The sequence below is a fragment of the Colius striatus genome, chromosome W (assembly GCF_028858725.1).
Source record: "Colius striatus isolate bColStr4 chromosome W, bColStr4.1.hap1, whole genome shotgun sequence".
Taxonomy (NCBI): domain Eukaryota; kingdom Metazoa; phylum Chordata; class Aves; order Coliiformes; family Coliidae; genus Colius; species Colius striatus.
This window is the reverse complement of record NC_084789.1, coordinates 12,316,471-12,340,123: the sequence shown is the minus strand read 5'-3', so window position 1 is coordinate 12,340,123 and position 23,653 is coordinate 12,316,471. Positions and strand designations below refer to the sequence as shown.

The following is a 23,653-nucleotide window of genomic DNA, read 5'->3' as shown; positions in this document are numbered from 1 at the left end:
GAGGGCACATTGCTGGCTCATGCTCATCCTGCTGCCCACCAGCACCCCCAAGTCCCTTTCCCCTACACTACTAAGAGCTTATTCCCCAGCCTGTACTGGTACATGAGGTTGTTTTTTCCCAGATGCAAGACTCTACACTTGCCCTTGGTGAATTTCATTGTATTTCTCTCTGCCCAACCCTCCAGCCTGTCCAGGTCTGGTTGAATGGCAGCACAGCCTTCTGGGGTGTTAGCCACTGCCCCCAGTTCAGTATCCTCAGCAAACTTGCTGACAGTGCCTCTGTTCCCTCAGCAAGGTCATTAATGAATAGATTGACCAGTATCAGACTGTAGTGGGTCTGGGATGGTAGTGATTTTCCACAGCAGCTCCTGCAGTGCTGTGCTTACTGTTGATATCAATATTATGACTACTGCTCGCACAGCATCAGGGCTGTCCCTCCAGCATTCCTTCCCCCACCTTCACCAATAGCTGTGGGTGGGCATGATCTTGGGAGGGACCATGGCCAGGACAGCTGACCCAGGCTGACCAAGGAGATATTCCATACCATATGACGTCAGCTCAGTAATATAAACTGGGGGAGAGGAGCAGGAAGGGGAGGCAAGATTCATTTCTGGCCTTCCAAAAGCAACCGCTACGCGTACTGAAGCCCTGCTTCTTGGGAGGTGGCCGGACATCGCTGCTGATGGGAAGTAGAGAGTAACAGCTTTATCTGCTTTTGCTTTGCTTCCCGCGCGCGCGGCTTTGCTGCTTTTATCTGAACCCACGAGACTCCCATCTTATTTTCTCCCCTTCCCTGGCTTGCTGAGGAGGTGGGGGATAAAGCGGTGTGGTGGGCACCTGGCATCCAGCCCTTTTGGCGCCCAACGTGGGGCGAGATAATAGCAGCTTTACATTAACTGCATTGCAATTACAGTAAGCCAATGAGTGCAAAGTTCCTGTGCTGGCCACGGAGCCTTGCTGTTATGCAGCTTATCTTACACTTTCTAATGTTTGGGAACACGATGCTACTAACATTGACTCTGTGCTGTGCTTTGACCTTAACAGCTTTGCTAAGCTGGCTATATGATTTTGTGAAAAGGATGAAAGGGCCTGGGAACATGATGGCCCAAATAATAATAGCAAGTCTCATTCTGTTACTGATGGATTTAGTGTGCTGTGGGAGCTATCTTGTGGAGGTCATGGGGCAAAGCGCCTCTTTCCCCTCAGCTCGGACTGATCTAGACAATTTTGTTATACAGACTTCCCAGGTCCTTAGTCACCCTTATACGAGAGTTTTAATATTACTAATTAACATGGCTGATATATTACATATTTTGTGGAATCTGGACTCATCTGGGTATCAGAGAGGACAAATTTGGGATGGAAAGATGTTAAAATGCCCCCTGAAGCAGCCAGTCCCTGGGTGGCAGGGTGTGTGGATGAATTTGGGCAAATTCCTAGGACGGTTATCACCTCCTATAACCTGGGACCCCAGCACTGACCCCTGAGAGACTCCACTAGATACAGGCCTCCAACTAGATCCTGCCCCATTGATCACAACTCTCTGCCTGCTTCCCTTCAACCAGTTCACAATCCACCTCACTAGATCATCCAGCCCACACTTTCTCATTTTTGCAGGGAGGATGCTGTGGGAGGCGGTGTCAAATGCTTTACTGAAATCAAGATAAACTACATCCACTGCACTACCACCATCTATCCACCTGGTTACATCTTCATAAAAGGCTATCAGGTTGGTTACACTTGACTTCCCTTTGGTAAAACCATGTTGACTGCTTCTAATGACCCTCTTGTCCTTTAAATACCTGGAGACAGCACCCAGGATAAGTTATTCCATCACCTTTCCCAGGATAGGGTTGAGGCTGATTGGTCTGTAGTTACCTTGGTCTACCTTTAAAAGGCTTCCCTACTGCTTACACTGCTAGCCATCTATATACTCATGATACTCAAAAATACTAAAACCTAGCAAGTTGCATTTGTGTTTTGACTTACTTTTGCAGAAAAAGAAGTAAACTTTCAAGAATATACACAGTCATCGTGTATTTGCATTGTGGAACATGAGACTCAGAGACCAAAGTCCCAAGAGAAACAGTTCACTGTCCACATGAGTAGATAATGCAAGAAAAGAACGGAGAAGAATAAAAAAGGGATTTATATGGCAAATTTGAGGAATTATAAATTTTCCTATAAGACACTGAAATCTACTACTCAGTTTCAAATTTGTATCTTACCACTATTTACCACATCACAGTAGAACTACTTTGAAAAGTGACTTGCAGGGCTTCAAGGCCAAATTCAGCAACTGAGAGCGGGGAAGCAGAAATAGATGCTGACTGAGGAATCCTGTAAGTGACTAGTTGAGCAGTAAGTCATTAGTGATGAAGGAGGGCAAATGAAGCACTTAGAGAGGCATGTTGATGTTTGAAGGGGGCTAATGGGGTCAAATGATAAATGCAGCTCTGTTTGCAAATAGGTCTGTTTGGACTCAAGTGAGTGGCAAAATGCCCAGAGATAATAGACTGATAGGAGCTGTCATGGTAAGAAGAGACTAGGAGGAACATCAGTTTTAATGAAGTGAACAGAGAGAGTAGGCTAGATTTCAGAAATACTATGAAAGAATGTGTGCAACAATGGAGAAGCCATGTAGGTAATTCTCCTGAAGAAAAGGGTACTGCATTTCACAAGAAACTGCTCTATTATCTTTTTAGTTCAACTATGGGTCTGTGACACTCTTCACTGAAACAACAGGAATCTTGCGTTTACAGAGATGCCAGGATTGCGTAAATATGGAAACACACACTTTAGTTCTTTTCCCCAAGTTGCATACCTTGCTGTCTTTTAGACGATTTTCTTCTTTGATGGCTGGGATTATTTTTAATGTTATTGATCCCTGAGATTGAGCCTGAAAAAAAAAAAAAAAAAAAAGAGGAAAATGGTTTTGACTTTGAAAGCAGGACAAAGACACAATGCAGACTATTCAGAACTTAAACAGTCCAAGCTAATCCACTATTTAATTTCATTACAGAGACTATCATGATGTTCAATGAATCCTCCACAACATTATCTTCCCCATGGAGACATTCACAGTAACTACTTGGTTAGAATACAGTAAGACTTGCATTAAAATTCCTTCATTTGCTTTTAAGTAACTTGCATTTCTTTCTGGATTACAGTTCACAGGGCATTAAATGCTTCTGTGGGCTTTTTACTGCAACACTAACTTTCCCCCACACAGTGGCTAGCTGGTTAGGGTCAAACTGTAACCATCTACAAAGTAAACATCTACCTTCACTCTTAAAAATCTTTGCTAGTAAATATCAATTCTTAGTTATAGTAAATTAAAAAGTACTTCTAGGTGCTTTGAAAATAGAACAGGTTTAGATGCTTTAGATTACTTTAGATGCTTTATTTTGGAAGAGATTAACTGGTTCCTACAGAAACCTGCTATTCTGCATGGATTAAAAACCAGGACAATCAGCTTGGACAAACATTTCTAACTCTTCCTCAAGAAATAAACCACAATAACTACAAAATAGGAAACTATTACATTGCATGCATTTAAACTGAGATACATTAATAACATCCCAGGGTCCTCACAAATCAAACTTTACACAGTATTTCAAAACACTATTTTGATCCTCCCCTTTAAAGTTAAAAGCAGTTATTCTCCTTACTCAGGATTATATACAACCGAATGTAGATTAAGTGATGGGACCAATGCCAAACACTTCAGTCCTCTAGTACTGCCATTCTTATCACAGTGTCCCTAATTCAACTCCACTCCACATCAAGACAAGGGGGAGCCACAAGAGGGGAATCGGGGAGAAGTGAATATAAGAGCTACACTTTCTACCAGGATTTGTGGGCATTAATGTTAGAGAAGCTTGAAGCAAGAACTTGCTGATGTCACAACCAGAACTTGCTGGTAAAGAACAGCCTGACAGCTCTATTAGACACACAACCAAGATTTTCTTCAGCTTCCTGACACACTATATTCTGAATCAACTGCTTATCTGCTTGCAATGCACTTTTACTTGGCAATTTGCTTGTCATAAAGCATGAAAGAACATTCAACTTTGTATTTGTATCTTACTTGGTACCGATTCCGTTTGCAGAAGTTCCTGAAGTCAAAAGAAAAAGATTAACCCACCAGGAGAAGAAAAAAATCTTAAAGCAAAGACAAGCAGGGATTGTATCTTTTAGTTCTACACATGTTTTAAACTCATGGCTAACTTTCATCACAGAATCACAGAATAGTAGGGGTTGGGAGGGACCTTTAGAGATCATCTAGTCCAACCCCCCTGCAGAAGCAGGTTCACCTTGTCCTGGTTTGAGCCAGGATAGAGTTAATTCCCGTGAGGAACCAGGAAAGGGCACAGCCTGAACAGCTGACCCAGGCTGGCCAGCAGGTATTCGATACCATCCTAACCGTCATGCCCAGGGTACAGGTGGGGGCTGGCCGGAATAAGCTCTTGCCCCGGAATAAGCTCTTCCTGGGGGGGGCGCGGGCTCTCGGTCGCCGGTCGGGAGCGGTCGCTTACGTCGGGTCCCGGGTGGTGAGCAACTGTATCACTCACCAGTTTTCTTTGTAATATTCCCTTGTCTTTGTTATAGTTGTTACTCTTCAATTTCCCCAGTAAACTGTTCTTATTTCAACTTACGCGGGCTCTTTTACTTTTTTTTCCTCCCTCTCCGATCCCCTCCGCATTCCGTCGAGAGGGGGAGGGGGAGGAGTCGCGGTTTTCTTCCCCTTTGCTCCGGCTGGGCAAAACCACGACATTTATTGGCGCCCAACGTGGGGCCCGCAGGGTTGAAATAAGACACAGTAGGCTGAAACAATTGTCACAATGTTGATGTATTTGCTTAACTGCTGTTGGCCCATAATTTGTCATATGCACTATGTATTCTCTCTGATAGTATTTATGTCCTTTGGAAAAGGGATGAAAACACTCGTTCTGATATACTGGTTGTTACTGGCTTATGGTATGGTTGTATCACTGGGTATGGAGCTAGGCCAATACTTGTACATGACTTGGTTGGCATTTCTGCAACTTGGACATTTATTTTCAGAATGTAGTGACAGTAATGACACTCAGTTCATGGGAAAAAATGGAGGGACGTAATTTTTCCATTTTTTCCATCCTCCCTTACTCATTCAAGTTAACTGCAATAGCTTTTGACAATTCAGAATGCACTTGGGATGTCCCAGCCATTGTGGTTTTATTGTTCTGTCCTCTAGGTAGGGTGTTTTTCTTGGGTAGAGTTGTGAAATGTGTTTTCCAGACTGTTATGAGGTTGGGTAGCTATGGAGGGATTGATATACAGAAGAATATGAACAGGCACTGGAAGAGTTTTTTACTTGTACAGATTAGGAATGCCACCCTAGCAACCACTGTGGCTACTCAAACTGAGGCAACTGATGCTGTTGCTGCCCTAACTCCAACAGCAGACACTGATCCTGAATCAGAGGATCAACCTGTGGCAGTGTCAGTTGCTCCTGTCCAGAAAAAGAAACACATAAAAAAATCAGTTCGCCTTGTGAGGGATGAAGATGAACCAGTGTCATCACGGGAACGGGAGGAAGAGTCAGAGCCAGAGCCAGAGATAATCACCCGATCCTTGTCCCTGAGCGAACTGTGAGAAGTGCGAAAAGATTACAGCCGTCACCCAGGTGAGCACATTATCACCTGGATGCTTCGATGCTGGGAAAATGGAGCCCACAGTTTGGACTTAGAGGGCAAAGAAGCCAGGCAATTGGGCTCCTTGTCCTGGGACGGGGGCATTGATAAGGCTATGGGAAGACCGTCACAAATCCTCAGCCTCTGGAGGCGACTTTTGTTGGGCGTGAAGGAAAGATACCCCTTCAAGGAAGATATTACAAGCCCCCCAAGTAAGTGGACCACCATGGAGAAAGGCATTCAATATTTGAGGGAGTTAGCTGTGCTGGAGATTATTTATAATGACTATGCGCCCACAGACCCAGATGAAATTCAATGCACACGAGTTATGTGGCGAAAGTTCCTACAAAGTGCACCACCAAACTATGCCAGTTCGTTGGCAGTTGTCTCCTGGAAAGAAGATGAGAGGCAAACGGTGGAACAACTAGCTGCTCAACTTCGGCAATATGAAGAAAATGTGTCTTGTCCCCTACAGGCTGTTGTTTCAGCTGTAGAGAAAATGTCACAGAAGTTTGACCAATTCATGTCTCGCTCTCCACCTGCCAGTACTCCAGCTTTTAAGAATAAGCGTCCCCATGCTCAAGAGCAGGAACATAAGGAGTATACACCCCAGGATGTTTCACGGTCCCATCCACAGGACCAAGGAGAGAATATTGAGCAAGTGTGATAGGCCACCTACCCCATCTACTCCAAGAGCACAGGCACAGGAGTTGCGTAAAGGAAGGGTTAAAAGAACTCTCCTTGGAGGAATGTCGCTCCAGTTTCCAATGAGCAACCCCCTAGACAAGATAGGAGGGTTGATTTCAATTCTGATTCCCTCGAGGGGACCTCTGGTGTTTCCTGGGAAACAGTAAATGATGACCAGTATTAGGGAGGCCCTGCCTCCAGCCAGGTGGAGGAAAGGGATAATCAGGTTTATTGGACTGTGTGGATTCGTTGGCCTGGCACATCAAATCCACAAGAATACAAGGCTTTAGTGGACACCTGTGCACAATGTACTCTGATGCCATCAAATTTTAAAGGGACAGAATCCATTTGTATTTCTGGAGTGACAGGGGGATCTCAACAGCTATCTGTATTAAAAGCTGAAGTGAGTCTGACTGGCACAAATTGGCACAAGCACCCTATTGCAACAGGCCCCAAAGCTCCATGCATCTTAGGTATAGATTATCTTAAGAGAGGGTATTTTAAGGACCCAAAAGGATACAGGTGGGCCTTTGGTGTGGCTGCAGTGGAGGCAGAAGAGATTGAACAATTATCCAGCATGCCTGGCCTTTCAGAGGACCCTTCTGTTGTGGGGTTGCTGAAGGTTGAGGAGCAACAGGTACCAATTGCAACCACAACAGTGCACCGTCAGCAATATCGCACCAACAGAGACTCAGTGATTCCCATTCATAAGTTGATTCGCCAATTGGAGAGCCAAGGGGTGATCAGCAAAACTCATTCACCCTTTAACAGCCCTATATGGCCGGTACAAAAGTCTACTGGAGAGTGGAGACTGACAGTAGACTATCGTGGCCTGAATGAAGTCATGCCACCTCTGAGCGCGGCTGTGCCAGACATGTTGGAACTCCAATACGAATTGGAGTCCAAGGCAGCCAAATGGTATGCCACCATCGATATTGCCAATGCATTCTTCTCAATCCCTTTAGCAAAAGAGTGCAGGCCTCAGTTTGCTTTCACTTGGAGAGGGGTGCAGTATACTTGGAATCGACTGCCCCAGGGGTGGAAACACAGCCCCACCATTTGCCATGGACTGATCCAGGCCACGCTGGAGGAGGGTGAGGCCCCAGAACATCTGCAATACATTGATGATATTGTGGTGTGGGGTGACTCAGCTGTGGAAGTCCTTGATAAAGGAAAGAAAATAATTCAAATTCTTCTAAAGGCTGGCTTTGCCATTAAATGCAGTAAAGTCAAAGGACCTGCACAGGAGATCCAGTTTTTAGGAGTAAAATGGCAGGATGGACGTCGTCATATTCCAATAGAGGTGATAAACAAGATTGCAGCCATGTCTCCACCAACTAACAAAAAGGAAACACAAGCTTTCCTAGGTGTTGTGGGTTTTTGGAGAATGCATATTCCAAATTACAGTATGATTGTTAGCCCCCTCTACCGTGTGACACGGAAGAAGAATGATTTTGAATGGGGTCCTGAGCAGCAACAAAGTTTTGAACAAATTAAACAGGAGATTGTTCATGCGATGGCACTTGGGCCAGTCCGGACAGGACCAGATGTTAAAAATGTGCTCTACACTGCAGCTGGGGAGAATGGCCCTACTTGGAGTCTTTGGCAGAGAGCACCTGGGGAGGGTCGAGGCCGACCCCTCGGGTTCTGGAGTCGGGGATACAGAGGATCCGAGGCCTGATACACTCCAACCGAGAAGGAGATACTGGCAGCATATGAAGGAGTTCAAGCTGCATCAGAAGTGATTGGCACAGAAACACAACTCTTCCTAGCACCTCGACTGCCAGTGCTGGGCTGGATGTTCAAGGGGAAGGCATTCCCTACGCATCATGCAACTGATGCTACATGGAGTAAGTGGATCGCACTGATCACACAACGAGCTCGCATAGGGAAGCCTAGTCGCCCTGGGATCCTGGAGGTGATCACAAACTGGCCAGAGTGTGAAGATGGTGAAATATCACCAGAGAAGGTGACACGTGTTGATGAGGCCCCATCATATGATGAACTGTCAGAAGATGAGAAACGGTATGCCCTGTTTACTGATGGCTCTTGTTGCCTTGTGGGAAGGCATCGAAGATGGAAGGCAGCTGTATGGAGTCCCCTACGCAAAATTTCAGAAGCTGTAGGAGAGGGTGAATCCAGTCAGTTTGCAGAGGTAAAAGCCATCCAGTTGGCTTTAGACATTGCTGAACGGGAAAAATGGCCAAGGATCTACCTCTACACTGATTCGTGGATGGTGGCAAACGCTCTATGGGGATGGCTACAGCAATGGAAACGGAACAACTGGCAAAGACGGGGCAAACCCGTCTGGGCTGCTCCACTATGGCAGGACATTGCTGCTCGAATGGAGAAACTAGTTGTGAAGGTGCGCCATGTAGATGCTCACGTACCCAAAAAGCGGGCCACAGAAGAACATCTGCATAACCAGCAAGCTGACAAGGCTGCTAAGATTTCTCAGATAGATCTGGATTGGCAACATAAGGGGGAGTTATTTTTAGCTCGATGGGCCCATGATACCTCAGGTCATCAAGGCAGAGATGCTACCTATAAACGGGCTCGTGATCGAGGGGTGGACTTAACCTTGGACACTATTGCACAGGTTATCCATGAGTGTGAGACGTGCTACAATTAAACAAGCAAAATGATTGAAGCCCATATGGTATGGAGGACGATGGCAGAAATATAAATACGGAGAGGCCTGGCAGATTGATTACATCACACTGCCACAGACTCGCCAAGGCAAACGCCATGTGCTCACAATGGTGGAGGCGACCACCGGCTGGTTGGAAACGTATCCTGTGTCTCATGCCACCACCCGGAGCACCATCCAGGGCCTTGAAAGGAAAGTCCTCTGGCGACATGGCACCCCAGAAAGAATTGAGTCAGACAATGGGACACACTTCAGGAACAACCTCATAGATGCCTGGGCCAAAGAGCATGGCATTGAATGGGTTTATCATATTCCCTATCATGCACCAGCCTCAGGAAAAGTTGAGATACAATGGGTTACTGAAAACCACACTGAAAGCGATGGGAGGTGGAACTTTCAAGCATTGGGATACACACTTGGAAAAGGCCACCTGGTTAGTCAACTCTAGAGGATCTGTCAATCGAGCTGGCCCTGCCCAATCAGGACCTTTACATATTGTAGAAGGGGACAAAGTCCCTGTGGTACATATAAAAGACATGTTAGGGAAGGCAGTCTGGGTGTGTCCTGCCTCAGGTAAAGGCAAACCCATCCGTGGGATTATTTTTGCTCAGGGACCTGGGTGTACTTGGTGGGTGATGTGTAAGGATGGGAAGACCCAATGTGTGCCTCAAGGGAATTTAATTCTGGGTGAGAATAACCCGTGAATTAAATTGTATAATGATAGCTGTTGAATGTCACGATTCCTGTAGTTGCTCTATGTTATGTATGTGTAGGTGATTATGATGTGTAAACCTAGACATGACGTGTAGATGGTATAGAATAAGGGGTGGAATGTCCTGGTTTGAGCCAGGATAGAGTTAATTCCCGTGAGGAACCAGGAAAGGGCACAGCCTGAACAGCTGACCCAGGCTGGCCAGCAGGTATTCGATACCATCCTAACCGTCATGCCCAGGGTACAGGTGGGGGCTGGCCGGAATAAGCTCTTGCCCCGGAATAAGCTCTTGCCCCGGAATAAGCTCTTCCTGGGGGGGGCGCGGGCTCTCGGTCGCCGGTCGGGAGCGGTCGCTTACGTCGGGTCCCGGGTGGTGAGCAACTGTATCACTCACCAGTTTTCTTTGTAATATTCCCTTGTCTTTGTTATAGTTGTTACTCTTCAATTTCCCCAGTAAACTGTTCTTATTTCAACTTACGCGGGCTCTTTTACTTTTTTTTCCTCCCTCTCCGATCCCCTCCGCATTCCGTCGAGAGGGGGAGGGGGAGGAGTCGCGGTTTTCTTCCCCTTTGCTCCGGCTGGGCAAAACCACGACAACCTAGATCAGGTCGCATAAGAACATGTCCAGGCAGGTCTTGAAGACCTCCAAGGAAGGAGATTCCTCAACCCCTCTGGGCAGCCTGTTCCACTGCTCCGTCATCCTCACAGTAAAATAGTTTTTTCTTACATTTATGTGGAACTTTTTGTGTTCCAGCTTTATCCTATTACCCCTTGTCTTGTTGCTAGCTACTATAGAAAAAAGGGGTGTCCCAACCTCCTGACACCCACCATTTAGATATTTGTAAATATTAATCAGATCTCCCCTCAGTCTCCTCTTCTCTAGACTAAACAGCCCCAGTTCCTGTAGCCTTTCCTTGTATGAAAGATGTTCCAGTCCCCTGATCATCTTGGTGGCCCTGCGCTGGACTCTCTCCAGCAGTTCCCTGTCCCTCTTGAGCTGAGGAGCCCAGAACTGGACACAGGACTCCAGATGAGGCCTCACCAGGGCAGAGCAGAGGGGGAGAAGAACCTCCCTTGACCTGCTGGCTCTACTCTTCTTGATGCATCCCAGGATGCCATTGGCCTTCTTGGCCATGAGGGCACATTGCTGGCTCATGGTTAGCTTATTATCAATCAGGACTCCCAGGTCTCTCTCTGCAGAGCTGCTCTTCAGCAGTTCAACCCCCAGCCTGTACTGGTGCAGGGGGTTGTTCCTTCCCAGATGCAGAACTCTGCACTTGTCCTTGTTGAACCTCAGCAGGTTCCTCTCTGCCCAACTCTCAAGCCGATCGAGATCCTGCTGAATGGCAGCACAGCCTTCTGGGGAATCAGCCAGTCCTCACAGTTTGGTGTCATCAGCAAACTTGCTGAGAGTACACTCTGTCCCCTCATCCAGGTCGTTGATGAAAATGTTGACCAAGACTGGCCCCAGAACCGATCCCTGTGGAACTCCAGTGGCCACAGGCCTCCAACTCGATTCCGTGCCATTGGTCACCACCCTCTGGGCTCTGTCATTCAGCCAGGTCTCGATCCACCTCACTGTCCACTCATCCAGTTCACACTGCCTGAGCTTTCCTATGAGGATGTTATGGGAGACAGTGTCAAAAGCCTTGCTGAAGTCAAGGTAGATGACATCCACTGCTCTCCCCTCATCTAGCCAGCCGGTTATGCACTCATAGAAGGCTATCAGGTTGGTCAAACGGGATTTCCCCTTGGTGAAGCCATGTTGACTCCCCATTATAACCATCTTTTCCTTCATATTTTCAGAGACAACATTCAGGATGAGTTGTTCCATCACCTTTCCAGGGATGGAGGTGAGGCTGACCAGCCTGTAGTTTCCTGGGTCGTCCTTCCTTCCCTTTTTGAAGACTGGAGTGCCATTGGCCTTTCTCCAGTCCTCAGGCACCTCACCTGTCCTCTATGATTGTTCAAAAATGATGGAGAGAGGCTTAGCAATCCCATCAGCCAGCTCCATCAGCACTCCCATCAGGACCCATTGACTTATGAGCTTTAAACTTGGCCAACAAGTCTTTAACCTCTTTCTCTTCCACCCAGGGCAAGTCCTCTGCTGTCGTCAGACACCAGGGCACCCTCTGTGTTTAGCAGCGGGCCTACATTCCCCCTCGCCATCCTTCTGCTGCTGGGCAAGTCCTCTGTTGTCCTGGTCATCCTATTATTCTTGCTGGACTGGGCTTTCCGAGGGCCAGCCTTGGCCATAAAGACTCAGCTATGGGAATTAGTAAATCAGCCAAGAGAAAAGATCTTGACATGAAAATCAATACAGACCAAAATCTGGCTTATTTCTTCGGGCAGTTTGTGAAGCACAGTGATACCATTGACTTCTCTTAGTTCATCTCCAACATGAACAAGACCTGAAAAGTAAATTAATTAATTAAAGTAAGTCTACAGACTGGAAAGCATCATTCCTCTGACATCTGACCTAATCAACAGCATGTACATCCTCTCCTCCCTTCCCCAGCTTAATGGATCCCCTCCTAGAGAGCCAAGTGCCCTCTGAAGTCTCCTGCCCTTATTCCATATGGCATTTTTAATTCATCCAGCACAATCTCATGGGAGTACAACACGAGGACAAGAGAATGTGGCAAAATCCTCCAGAAATCAATGTTTCTATCCTTGGATCAGCACTAAGAATTCAAAACTTCATGAGGATGATCAAATCAGGACTGCTTCTGACTATAAAGGCAGAAATGACATGGCCATCAACTGTCAGATCAACACTATACAGTCCCAGAAAGAATGCTGAAGTAATTTTTTTTTAACTAGCCATGAAGAAGTCCTTAAAAGTTTTAGGTTTGTTTCTCCAGTTCATTTAGAAGTATTGAAGTTATGTTACACACCATTAACTGATATAAAATAATTTCTCACTAAGACAAACAGAAACCAACATCTGATACACTGAAAAACCAAGATACTAGACTAAAGGTAAAAACTCATGTTTTTCTTTCTTTTAAAGCTGAGAGCTATTTCTCCTATCTCTGTTGTCATTTTTTCCCAGCAGCTATTTTAGAGAAAAAACACATCTAATGAAATTAATAGACTCCCGATGAAATACAGAAATGCGAAGTGCATGTTCTAGTCATATCACATTAATCAGGTTACACCAATTTGAAGAATGATACCAAATCAAGAAGCAAACTGTAATCAGATATGTTTTTTCTCATCACAATAATTAATTTGGGGATTGTATTACTTGTATATTAAACAAAAAAAGTGCATGAGGCTTGGAGTCTATAATTCAGTTTATTTAATAGAATTTGGATGATCACCTTCTAGAAAATGGGAGGTCAAAGATTGCATGAATTAACCCTGTAGATCCTGACAGCCTATGCACAGAAGGCTCCTGCCACTGGACACCAGAAATTTGGTTGTCAATTGAGTAATCTCCCTTTAAAATCAATAAAGGAATTTCCAGAAGTGACCTTTCCCACTCTAAAGCTCATTGGGGTGATTTGTGCAGCAACATCCACTTCCCTCCACTGAATATAGTCAACCTACATCTTAATTCAGACCTGACATCTAATAGCTGCCTATGAAGACTTTGATAGACTGTAGTATTTTCTTTTACAAAATATTCTATACATATATTAAACATCTGTGTCCAAAGGACTGGTTTCAGAAAAAATAACCATCAGATTTAGTTAGAGATTATCACTCTAGACATGTATCATTTTGGAAACCTTCAAACAGCTGACAAATGCAATTTCAAACCCTGTTTTCTTCAGATATTTACCACTGCGATCAGCTGCACCATCTCTCATGATCCTTGCAACAATCACAGCTCCTGTATGCTCATCTCTTCTGATGGTAGCTCCCTGAAAGAAAAGCCCCAACAAACCAGCATAAGAAATTTGCTTGCAGGGAAATAATACATAACCTCACGCATCTTTCTAAAGTGGAATTCATTAGTTCTACAAATTTTGGCCCCCTCCTTGATAACTTTCACCATTATGCATCTTTTGCCTGTGCTTAAGTCATGTGATTGGGGGAAGGTGCACACATCTTTCCTAACTTTCCCAGTGCTTACACTTATCTACGCTATTGTGGTGATCAAAGTCACTCAAGGGTACACAACAGAATTTCTTAGGACAAGCTTTCTCTCTGTGTCTTTGAATCTTTATACACACAACACCACTTTTGAACTACAGGGTTTTGTGGCTAGAGGTGAGTTTGTGACCAGAGGTAGGACAGGGTGTACCCTCAGCACGTTCCCTGATGGCACCAAACTGGGAGGACTGGCTGCTTCACCAGAGGCTGTAGCGCCATTCAGCCAGATCACAACCAGCTTGAGAGCTGGGCAGAAGAACCTCCTGAGGTTCAACAAGGACAAGTGCAGAGTCCTGCATCTCGGAAATAACCCTCTGCACCAGAACAGGCTGGGGATCGACCTGCTGGAGAGCAGCTCTCCAGAGAGAGACCTGGAAGTGCTGATTGATAATAAACTAACCATGAGCCAGCAATGTGCCCTCGTGGGCAAGAAGCCAATGGCATCCTGGGAGGGGGGATCAAGAATAACGTGGGCAGCAGGTTGAGGGAGGTTCTGCTCCTCTACTCTGTCCTCGTGAGGCCTCATCTGGAGCCCCGTGTCCATTTCTGGGCTCGTCAGCTCAAGAGGGACAGGAAAATGCTGGAGAGAGGCCAGCACAGGGCCACCAAGATGATCAGGGGACTGGAGCATCTTCCTGATGAGGAAAGGCTGCAGGACCTGGGGCTTTTTAGTCAGGAGGAGAGTGAGGGGGGATCTCATTAATATTTACCAATATCTAAATGGTGGGTGTCAGGGGGTTGGGGCAGCACTTTTTTCTGTTGTCTCCAGTGACAGGACAAGGGGTCATGGAAAGAAGTTGGAACACAAAAAGTTCCATTTAAACATAAGGAAAAATTCCTTGTCTGTTGAGGTGAGGGAGCCCTGGCCCAGGCTGCCCAAGGAGGGTGTGGAGTCTCCTTTTCCTTAGAGGTCTTCAAGGCCCACCTGGACACGTTCCTCTGTGACCTGGGGGGTTGGACTAGATGATCTTTAAAGGTCCCTTCCAACTCCTACCATTCTATGATTCTATGAGTTACATGTACCAAGGGTTCTTTATTTTTCACTAGGCAAACTATTTTCACTGATTCCTCATCAAAATCATCATCAAAGTTGTCAGGTAGAGGTGGAAGGACTGGGTCAAAGTTCTTCTGTGCCACGGTGTCATGTACTACAAGCATTGCCTGCATAAAGGAAATAAGAAACAGTAATGTAATGGGGTAATATTACAGTTGCCAGTTCTCATGTTTTCAATATTACAGCAAATTTAAAACCTTCCCCTTCCCACACTCACCATAAATTAAGAAGAGATTCAGCGATTATCTTACCCATGAGATAAACTATAGAATGGTCTGTCAATATTTCAGGTAAAGCCAGGAAATAACAAAGCTCAGCCTAAATAAGCTTAGAGAATGGAGATGGACTGTGGAAAGCAAAATCTGAGAAATGGTATCCTTTACTTTTCTGCTCCTCCAGAAAATACTAAGGCAGGGAAGACAACATGGTGCATTATGCAAGAAAGATCTACACCGTGTCTTCTCAATCCCCTTCACTGTGCAGAAAAATCACAGTGGAACAGAACTAGTTAGTGAGAGGTTTTTCCTTTCTCTCAGGGACTCTATAATGCAACATTTCCCATACAAAACATTCTATTGGAATTCTGCAAAGGAATTTCATAGAGGTCTCTGCTGTGTTTTTTACCCTGAGATGTGGTGTTGACAACAGCTGAAGCAACTCTTTTTCTTCATTATTCACTGGTGCAGTCTGCAATTCTTCTATTACCTTTAAAATAAAGATTAACAACCTCAAAATAGTTCACCATCATATATTTGCAAGTGAATGTTTTTGGTGAGTGTTTGCTAACTTGTAGCATCCTTCCAAGTAGTGTGAGCAGATTAAACCAACCCAAATCAATAATGCATGACTCCTAAAAGAAATGAAAGCTTCTTCATCTATTTTATTTTTATGAGATAGCAAAGGAAGACATAATCAGGAATCAGTATCCTGACCCCAGAACATACATTTAAAAAGTGATTCTGGCAATGTAATTTCAGGACTGAGTTCTGAAATTTCAAATTCTATATGGAATTCAAGTGATACATGAAACAACACTCATGTGCCTGTACCAGGATAAAAAGAGTTTCATCTTCTCCGTAATCAGGTAGCATTACTCACGTGGAACATGCAACACAAGTTCCCTTGTTCCCCTGCAAAGCCTAGATACCAAAATATGCTCTCAAGCCTTCAAAAAAAAAAAAACAATGATGAAGGAAATAATGGAAGCACTTTTTCACTAGGCTGATTGGAAGAGAGCAGAGAAAAGAGGGAGGAGAAGGAAGGGACAGATTTCTTCTGCCTGTATTGAGTTCTAGATAGGGAAGCCTTACAGTTCTGTATAAAACCACAAAATGATCTGAGTGCTGGAACATTTATCCAGTGAAAGAAGGCTGAGAGTTTTGTTCAGCCTGGAGAAGAGAAAGAACCAGAGAGACTTTATTGCTGCCTTTCAATATATAAAAGGGGCTTAAAAGAGAAAAGCTCTTTATCAAAATCTGCAGTGGCAGGACAAGGAACAGCAGTTTTAAACTGAAAGAGAGCACATTTAGACTGGATAGAAGGCAGATTTTTTTTTTACAATGAGGTAAGATGCTGGAACAGGTTTCCACTAGAGATGTTCAACATCAGGTTGGACAGGGCTTTCAGCAACCTGATCTACTTAGACTAGATGATCTTCTAAGGTCCCTTCCAGCTCAAACCAGCAACACTGCTTGGGTTGTAATGGATTTAAGTCCTTCTGTTCTACCTGCCTGTGTCTGTCTTCACTCAGCATTTTAATGACATGATATTTTTGAGATCTCCTTTCCTTGATCAATCGTGAATGAAACTAAACAACAGATTCTAAAAAGAATTGGGGAAGATGAGAACTATGTCCACCTATAACACAATTGCAAAGCTTTGATTTGTTAGAAAAGCTGGCTTAAAGAACAGGAAAATAAAGAGTCAAGAATTTTTACTCACATCTTCAACTAATTCTGCTGCACTATGCAAAACAGGAGTTGGACTCTGTCTTTCATAATGATGGAGCTTTTCATGAATCTGAAAGAGATTTTTTCAGGTGTATTACTACAGAGAGATGCAAAACTTCTTAAATATACCTACACTGGCATATAGTTCTATTTAAGGAGAGAAATCTCTGAAAAACAAACCCTTTTGGGGTTATTTTTTGTTTAAGAGTTTTAGTTTGCTTTTTGCCCATGCTAGTATCACAGACAGAAAATCTGTTAAGACTTCATCAGTGTAAGTGAAAAACTGAAGCCAGTTCACAGTGCTTTTTAGCTACAGGGCACTGTAGCTCCATTTTGGCAATCAAGACTGAAATGATTTTTTTTCTGAGCAAAATATGTTCACTGTGAATAAAAGTTCTTAATGTTTGTGCTTAAAGACATGCTTTGGTCAGTATAGAATTCTACAAAACAATAACAAAGCTTTGGCAAAGTAAATGGTTGATAAATCCAAGGGATGGAGAATAAGTAACCTGTAAAGAAAAATGTTATGTTTGTAAATGAACTTTTACCTTCATCAGGTAGCTCAGACTCTTTTCACTGAAGATCTCCCTTAGGAATCCCATTTCCTCTTTATGATTTGAATTAGGTCTTAGCTGAGATGTCAAGAGGGCCAAAGTTTCATGCAATCCTGAATTGAAATTCAAGACAAAAGCTTTGTAGATAGCCTGTCTCCTGGGGGCCTCTATTGCAGACTCAACATCAACTTCATTTACTTGGGTATCATCTTGGTGATCATTATGTTTGCAGAGAGGTTTGTTCTTATCTTCCACTCCTTTTCTAAAGCTCCTTTCTTAGTAGCAAACACAGCTTAAGATATAGCATACAATAATGTTCCCCCTTCATGCTTAATTACCCCTTGTTTCTAGAACAGCTAGCTCTCTAACAAACTTTGAGCTCTTAGAGTGCCACATTAGACTGAAAATGACTGAACTACCTCCTCTGTTGCACAACTACCAGCTTTACTTCTGAGCAGCTTTGTTTACAAGTGTTATCCTGCTCTTGCTACTTCTGAGGCACCTCTTAGATGTCAAGTGTGACCAGAGGAGGAAAGGACTGGTGTAGTTCCACTGCAATGGAAGCAAAGCTTGTGGCTAGTTTTCTAAAAAGTATTTAAATAATTAATATCCTGATTTTACAGTGCAAAAACATTAGGTTTTTTCCTGTTAGATAAAAAGGTGGGGGGAGTAAAAAAAGGAGGGGTAGGGGAGCTAAAATGTGTTCCTTTGGCTATTTTCTCCATAAACTTCTGAGTGCATTTGGATCCATGAGACTCAAACTCACTTCTGCTCTATGACTTCATCCTGGGTGGCATACTGGAGAAGCTGGTTAGCTGGTTCACCTTGAATAGAACCAGGGTTTTTTAAGGTCAAAAGGAAGAATATTAACAAAGCTTACCAACACCTATTCAGTAAAAAAAGTGGTACAGCAAGCAGCAGAGATCAGCAGCAGGCTGATCTTTAATAAGCATGCATAGAAGCCAGTGTTATACTAAGAAGCCCAAGTTTGTCCACAGGAACCTGTTCCAAACTAAATGATTCTACATATTCAGGGGCTCTAGGGTTCTTATGAAACTCAGTGTTTCCTGAAATCTGACTAACTGTATTCATTTCCACCATTTATACTCTACTTTTCTTGTATTCTTCTAGGTAACTGCTACAAAATCTACTTGAACTATCTTAATTCTACTTTCTTTAACTCCAATTTGAATTCATTTCCTGTTATGAAAACACATGCACTAAGATTTCAGGCACTGGTCTTGTTAAAAGCATGCAGATTAGTTACCTGAGTCTTCCGAAAGCACTGGCATGGCTTTGTTCTTAATCTTAGAGAGAAATGGTCAACTTAAATCTTCTTTCTGCACTGCGATTCAGATGCAGTCCTGAAATGAGCAAAGATAATACCTAAGGCTCAAGCATGCAAGCAAAAATGGCAATCATGTAAAAATAGTAAATCCTTAGTATATCTTTCTCTCGAGTGTTTAACCTGAGTCAGGCAAAGTCCTGTAGTTATTCTGCTACAAGATACAACCCAAAAGATATATTATATGATAACCATATGGTATCTTGGATAAAGCTGATGTTGAGCATCATGTTGAGCAGATTCTTCCCTATCCTATTCTCATGATAGTTTCAGAAGGCCTGAAAAGATTTCAATTTTAAAAGCATGCAACAGAATGAGTGTCTAAAAGCACCAATAAACACCATATGCATAGAAATAGAGCATGCAGGAAGATGTCATCAGATCAAGATGCTCTGAGGCTTCCTAAAAGCACATCTCAATTTACAACTCCCTGGCATCCTGATGCAGACCATGCTACAACTACATGCAACTCATTAAAACTAGTAGGAGTGTCACTCCATCAACCTTGGTCATGGGTACTAAGGATGCTGTAATAAGGCTACTTTCAACGCTCAGAAATTCCATTTTATTGGTGATTTTTTCTTGTCACTGAGAGCAAATGACTCCAGATGAATTTAATTTCAACCTGCAAAACTGAATCTATGCTTCTAATCACCAGCTACAAGATGAAACACTTTGTGTGTTCCAAGGCCTTCAAAATCTTGTTCATGCTCATAAGATTAATGAGATTAATGTCTGCAGAAAAAGAAACATCCCTAACAGCATGCAAAAAGGATTAGAAAGAAATGTGAGATGCTCCAGCTCTTTGCTGAATGCAATAAAGGATGCTCCCTGTGTTTCGATTTGTAGGTATTTCTTTGGTATTAAGTTGAATTGTTTTCTGATTCAGCTTTGATTAGCTGCCTGAAAATACCACAAGTACTGCATTGCAAATTAGCATCTACCAGTTTAGCATTTTCTAGATGCCCGAGTTTCTCTACAATGTACTGAAATATTAAGCTCAATCTGTGTTCTGCACCTTGTATTTTCTACTGCTATGCTCAATTAATCCACCTGGGTATTAAACATAGCCAAGTTCTTTAAGCAAGTGACCTGAAGGTTGAAATTTCACTCTAATCCATGGATGATACTCCATTGTATTACATACACATTTCTTTAACTTCCAAACCCATTTTTATTACCTATTGCTTTGAAGAAAGAAACATCTCACACACATTCCTCCCCAAGATGTCATGCCAAAAAGAAATGTATAGGCAACTCATTCAATCGCCAATTCCTTGACCACTTCATTTCACTTGACATGGAGTTTTAGATCTTGTCTAATTATCAAGAAAGGGAACTTTAATAGCCTGCTGTCTTTGTAACAATATGTGCTTCCCACAGTCAAATTTATTTAGCACCAGAACCCAAGAATACCCAAGTTGTTCTCCAGACTCTTAGTGAAGAAGCATCCCACACAGGAATCTGGAAAAATATATGTCTTAAGATCTCAAAAACCTGACAGCAAACTCAGGAGCACCAGAATTTGATGAGTTGGGCACAGCAATCAAAACGGAATCTTAAGCTTCCCCTAGAGGCATTTCCCATGCTCTACAAAAATCCTGCTAGCCAGGACTTATTGGAATGAAAAGTATTCTGTATCCAGTAATTTGTCAGTAGGATTCTCCATGTCAACACTCAGGGCTGGCTTCAAGGTATTAAATTCAAGCCCACCATGTGACATTTCACCCGAGGGGCTCAAAACTATGAAACTGTCTTTCCATCACTGCAGTATGAATCATCTCAAACACACTTTCCCTCTTCAAAACCATCTACCCTAAACCAGAATTCACTTTTCACATGCATCCTTTGCCCAGCTGTTCCCAAGGCATAATGCTTGAGCCACTTTTCTTGCTGAGTAAAAGGATTGTTGATATTTGGAAATGGTTGAATAAACTAATGCTCTACATGGCATCAAAGGAGGAGATTAAACAGAAGCATAATATGCTTTGGCATAAAATAATCCTAGTGTGGTACACAACCTAATACAACATAAAGCTCCTGTAATCCAGATATTTTAGCCAAAGTAGTAGATCTCATTTTGGAAAGCTGTTACATTTTAACATCTTTCCAGGAGATCACACCAGTGATTAGCTCAGAAAATGCATCTGCATGTTAGTAAGATCATTTCTTATAGTTATGACACAGGATTTCTCCTCGCTTTGCTTTTGTGTACAAGAGTCCAAATCTGGCCAGACTAGCCCTTTGCTGGGTACAACACCTACTTCTGCACTAAAAGAGCCATTGCTCTGATGGCTGATGGGAGCACGGAGCAAACTGCACATCGCTCCCCGTTTGACACCACGGGGATAGGCCCTTCGTGGGAGACCCCACGACACACCTGCAACCCCACAGTCTCAGCCTCAGGTGGGCATCCCCTCAGGCCATCCCAAATCCCCTCAGTCGGGCATCCCCTCAGGGGCTTTGGCGGGAACCCGAGGGGCGGAGCACGACGCGGCGGACCGGCTCCCCAGGACACGGCTCTCCAGCCCCGGAAACAGCTCTCCCCCGAGCTTGGGCAGCGATGGCTCTACTTGCAGCAAGGCTAACATGGCCGCCTCCCCTCACAGCCACGGTATACCGAACGAGGTTATGGCCTGGAGCAGATTTCTCGCACGCCGACATCGAGACGTCTCCTTCCAGACCCGAGGCCGGGTTCTGCCAGCACCTCTCCGCCACACGGAGGTCTCCCCCCACCCCTGTCACGGCTCCGAGTCCTCAGCCCACCTGAGAAACCCCAACAGACCCGCAGGCTATCAGAGACCCGCGCCTCGAAGACAGCGTCAGAGCCGAGCAAAGCCCAGCCCAGCCCAGCCCAGCCCAGCCCGGCTACAAAATGGCGTCGCCCTATCCCATCCTTACAGGTAAGGATTTGTGTTTCGCAAACAACGCTACCGCCGGGCGGCCGTTATCTGCAGATGCGAGCCCAGGTCCGGAGCCGTGCGGTGCTGACTATCTGTCTCGGCAAGCCACAGGGCAGCTCCCCCGAACTCCCGTCCCTATAACCCGCTGCGCGTCTCGCCCATGCGCCCTTAGAGCTGCTCTATGCGCCGCCTCCTTCCCTCCCTCCCTCAAGCTGCCTGTGACCGGACGGGCGGCCGCGCCTGGGCTGACGGAGGTTGCAGCCGCCTGGCTCGTTGTGCAGCGCTGGGGATTCGTTGTCAAGCCGTAGCGTATAGTCAGGGCTGCAGCTCACCGTCAGGCCAAGGGGCTGCCAACTCCGGCCCGGAGTTAGGCTTCAGAGGCGGCGGCGCCGGACACTGTTTTCCCTTGAAGGGGCTCCCGGGTGCCTCCAGAGCGGCCTGACGGAGCTGGCCTGTGTCCGTTACTTCTCCCAGCCCTGCACCAGCCAGTCCACAGCCCCCTTTTCTGAAATCAGTCCTGTTTTGAAAGTGTTGATGGTGATGACAGTAGCCATCTAGTCTCTTAGCTAGCAGCTGCCAGCAGCCCTGTGGCATTGGAGGATGCTGCAACGACTCTGGATGTTTTTGCTAGAGGGATTCATTCCCAAGAGGGGGTACCTGGCATTGGAGCATGCACAGAAATACATGGGGACAAATGTTGCTGGGGGATGGCTGGCGGCTAGGCCAGCAGAAGCTTGCAGGCCTAGAAAAGAGAAGGGGGAACTTACCTAAAGGGTGGGTGGCAGGAGGATAGAGTGACACTTTTTTTTCTGTAGTGGCCAGAAACAGGACAAGGGGTAATGGACATAACCTGAAACACAAAAAGTTCCACTGGAACACAAGTAAAAGCTTCTTTACTGTAAGGGTGAGGGAGCTCTGGCCCAGGCTGCCCAGGGAGGGTGTGGAGTCTCTGTGGTAGTTTGAGCCTGGCTGGATGCCAGGTGCCCACCACACTGCTCTATCCCCCACCTCCTCAGCAAGCCAGGGAAGGGGAGAAAAATAAGATGGGAGTCTCGTGGGTTCAGATAAAAGCAGTTTAATAAAGAAACAGCAAAGCCATGCGCGCGGGAAGCGAAGCAAAAGCAGATAAAGCTGTTACTCTCTTCTTCCCATCAGCAGCGATGTCCATCCACCTCCCGAGAAGCAGGGCTTCGGTACATGTAGCAGTTGCTTTTGGAAGGCCAGAAATTAATCTTGCCTCCTCTTCCTGCTCCTCTCCCCCAGTTTATATTACTGAGCTGACGTCATATGGTATGGAATATCTCCTTGGTCAGCCTGGGTCAGCTGTCCTGGCCATGGTCTCTCCCAAGATCATGCCCACCCACAGCTATTAGTGAAGGTGGGGGAAGGAGTGCTGGAGGGACAGCCCTGCTGCTGTGCGAGCGGTAGTCATAATATTGATATCAACAGTAAGCACAGCACTGCAAGAGCTGCTGTGGAAAATCACTACCATCCCAGACCCACTACAGTCTCCATACCATTTATGTCATGCTCAGACAAACCATCTTAACAATCCATATACATTCTTATATACTCTCATTAACCAGTACCCCCACTCTTCAACAGACAAACATCATTCTTGTATTCCATCTTGCATCAAACAAAGAAACAACATTCTTATATCTTTCATCCTCTGTAGATGTTCACTGGAGCAGGCCATAACTTAGGTCTCATCCATCAAGATGGATATCCAGGCCAGGGGAAACAGTGTGTTCAGTGTTGGGCACCAGCACCGGCTTGGTTTGTCCACTTATCCATTTTTTCTTGCGAAGTTCATCTACAACAGATAACTCACATAACAGGTTATTTTTCCCCCAAGGTTAAGTCTCCTTGAGGTACACATCGAGTTTCTGCCACGAAGTTTTTGGCTCTTGGCCTAAAAACCAGACTCGAAGTCTGAAAACCAGGCTCGAAGCCTGAAAACAGGCTCGAAGCCTGAAAAATAAACCAGACTCGAAGTCTGAAAAGCCAGACTCGAAGT

The 23,653-nt window shown here is 44.9% G+C and overlaps 1 protein-coding gene across 1 annotated transcript in view; it reads right to left on the bottom strand.

The window, feature by feature from the left end:
- Positions 1–21,779, bottom strand: part of LOC133628537 (MAGUK p55 subfamily member 3-like) — a 41,313-nt gene extending 19,534 nt beyond the window's left edge. The window contains 11 exon segments of the mRNA XM_062016842.1: positions 2,825–2,899; positions 12,050–12,135; positions 13,515–13,596; positions 14,852–14,989; positions 15,507–15,587; positions 15,827–15,841; positions 16,462–16,470; positions 16,824–16,901; positions 17,380–17,498; positions 18,653–18,749; positions 21,632–21,779. Of these exon segments, the coding sequence (XP_061872826.1) occupies positions 2,825–2,899; positions 12,050–12,135; positions 13,515–13,596; positions 14,852–14,989; positions 15,507–15,587; positions 15,827–15,841; positions 16,462–16,470; positions 16,824–16,901; positions 17,380–17,498; positions 18,653–18,677 (708 nt within the window). The 5' untranslated portion in view covers positions 18,678–18,749; positions 21,632–21,779.
- Positions 21,780–23,653: the final 1,874 nt, after the last annotated feature.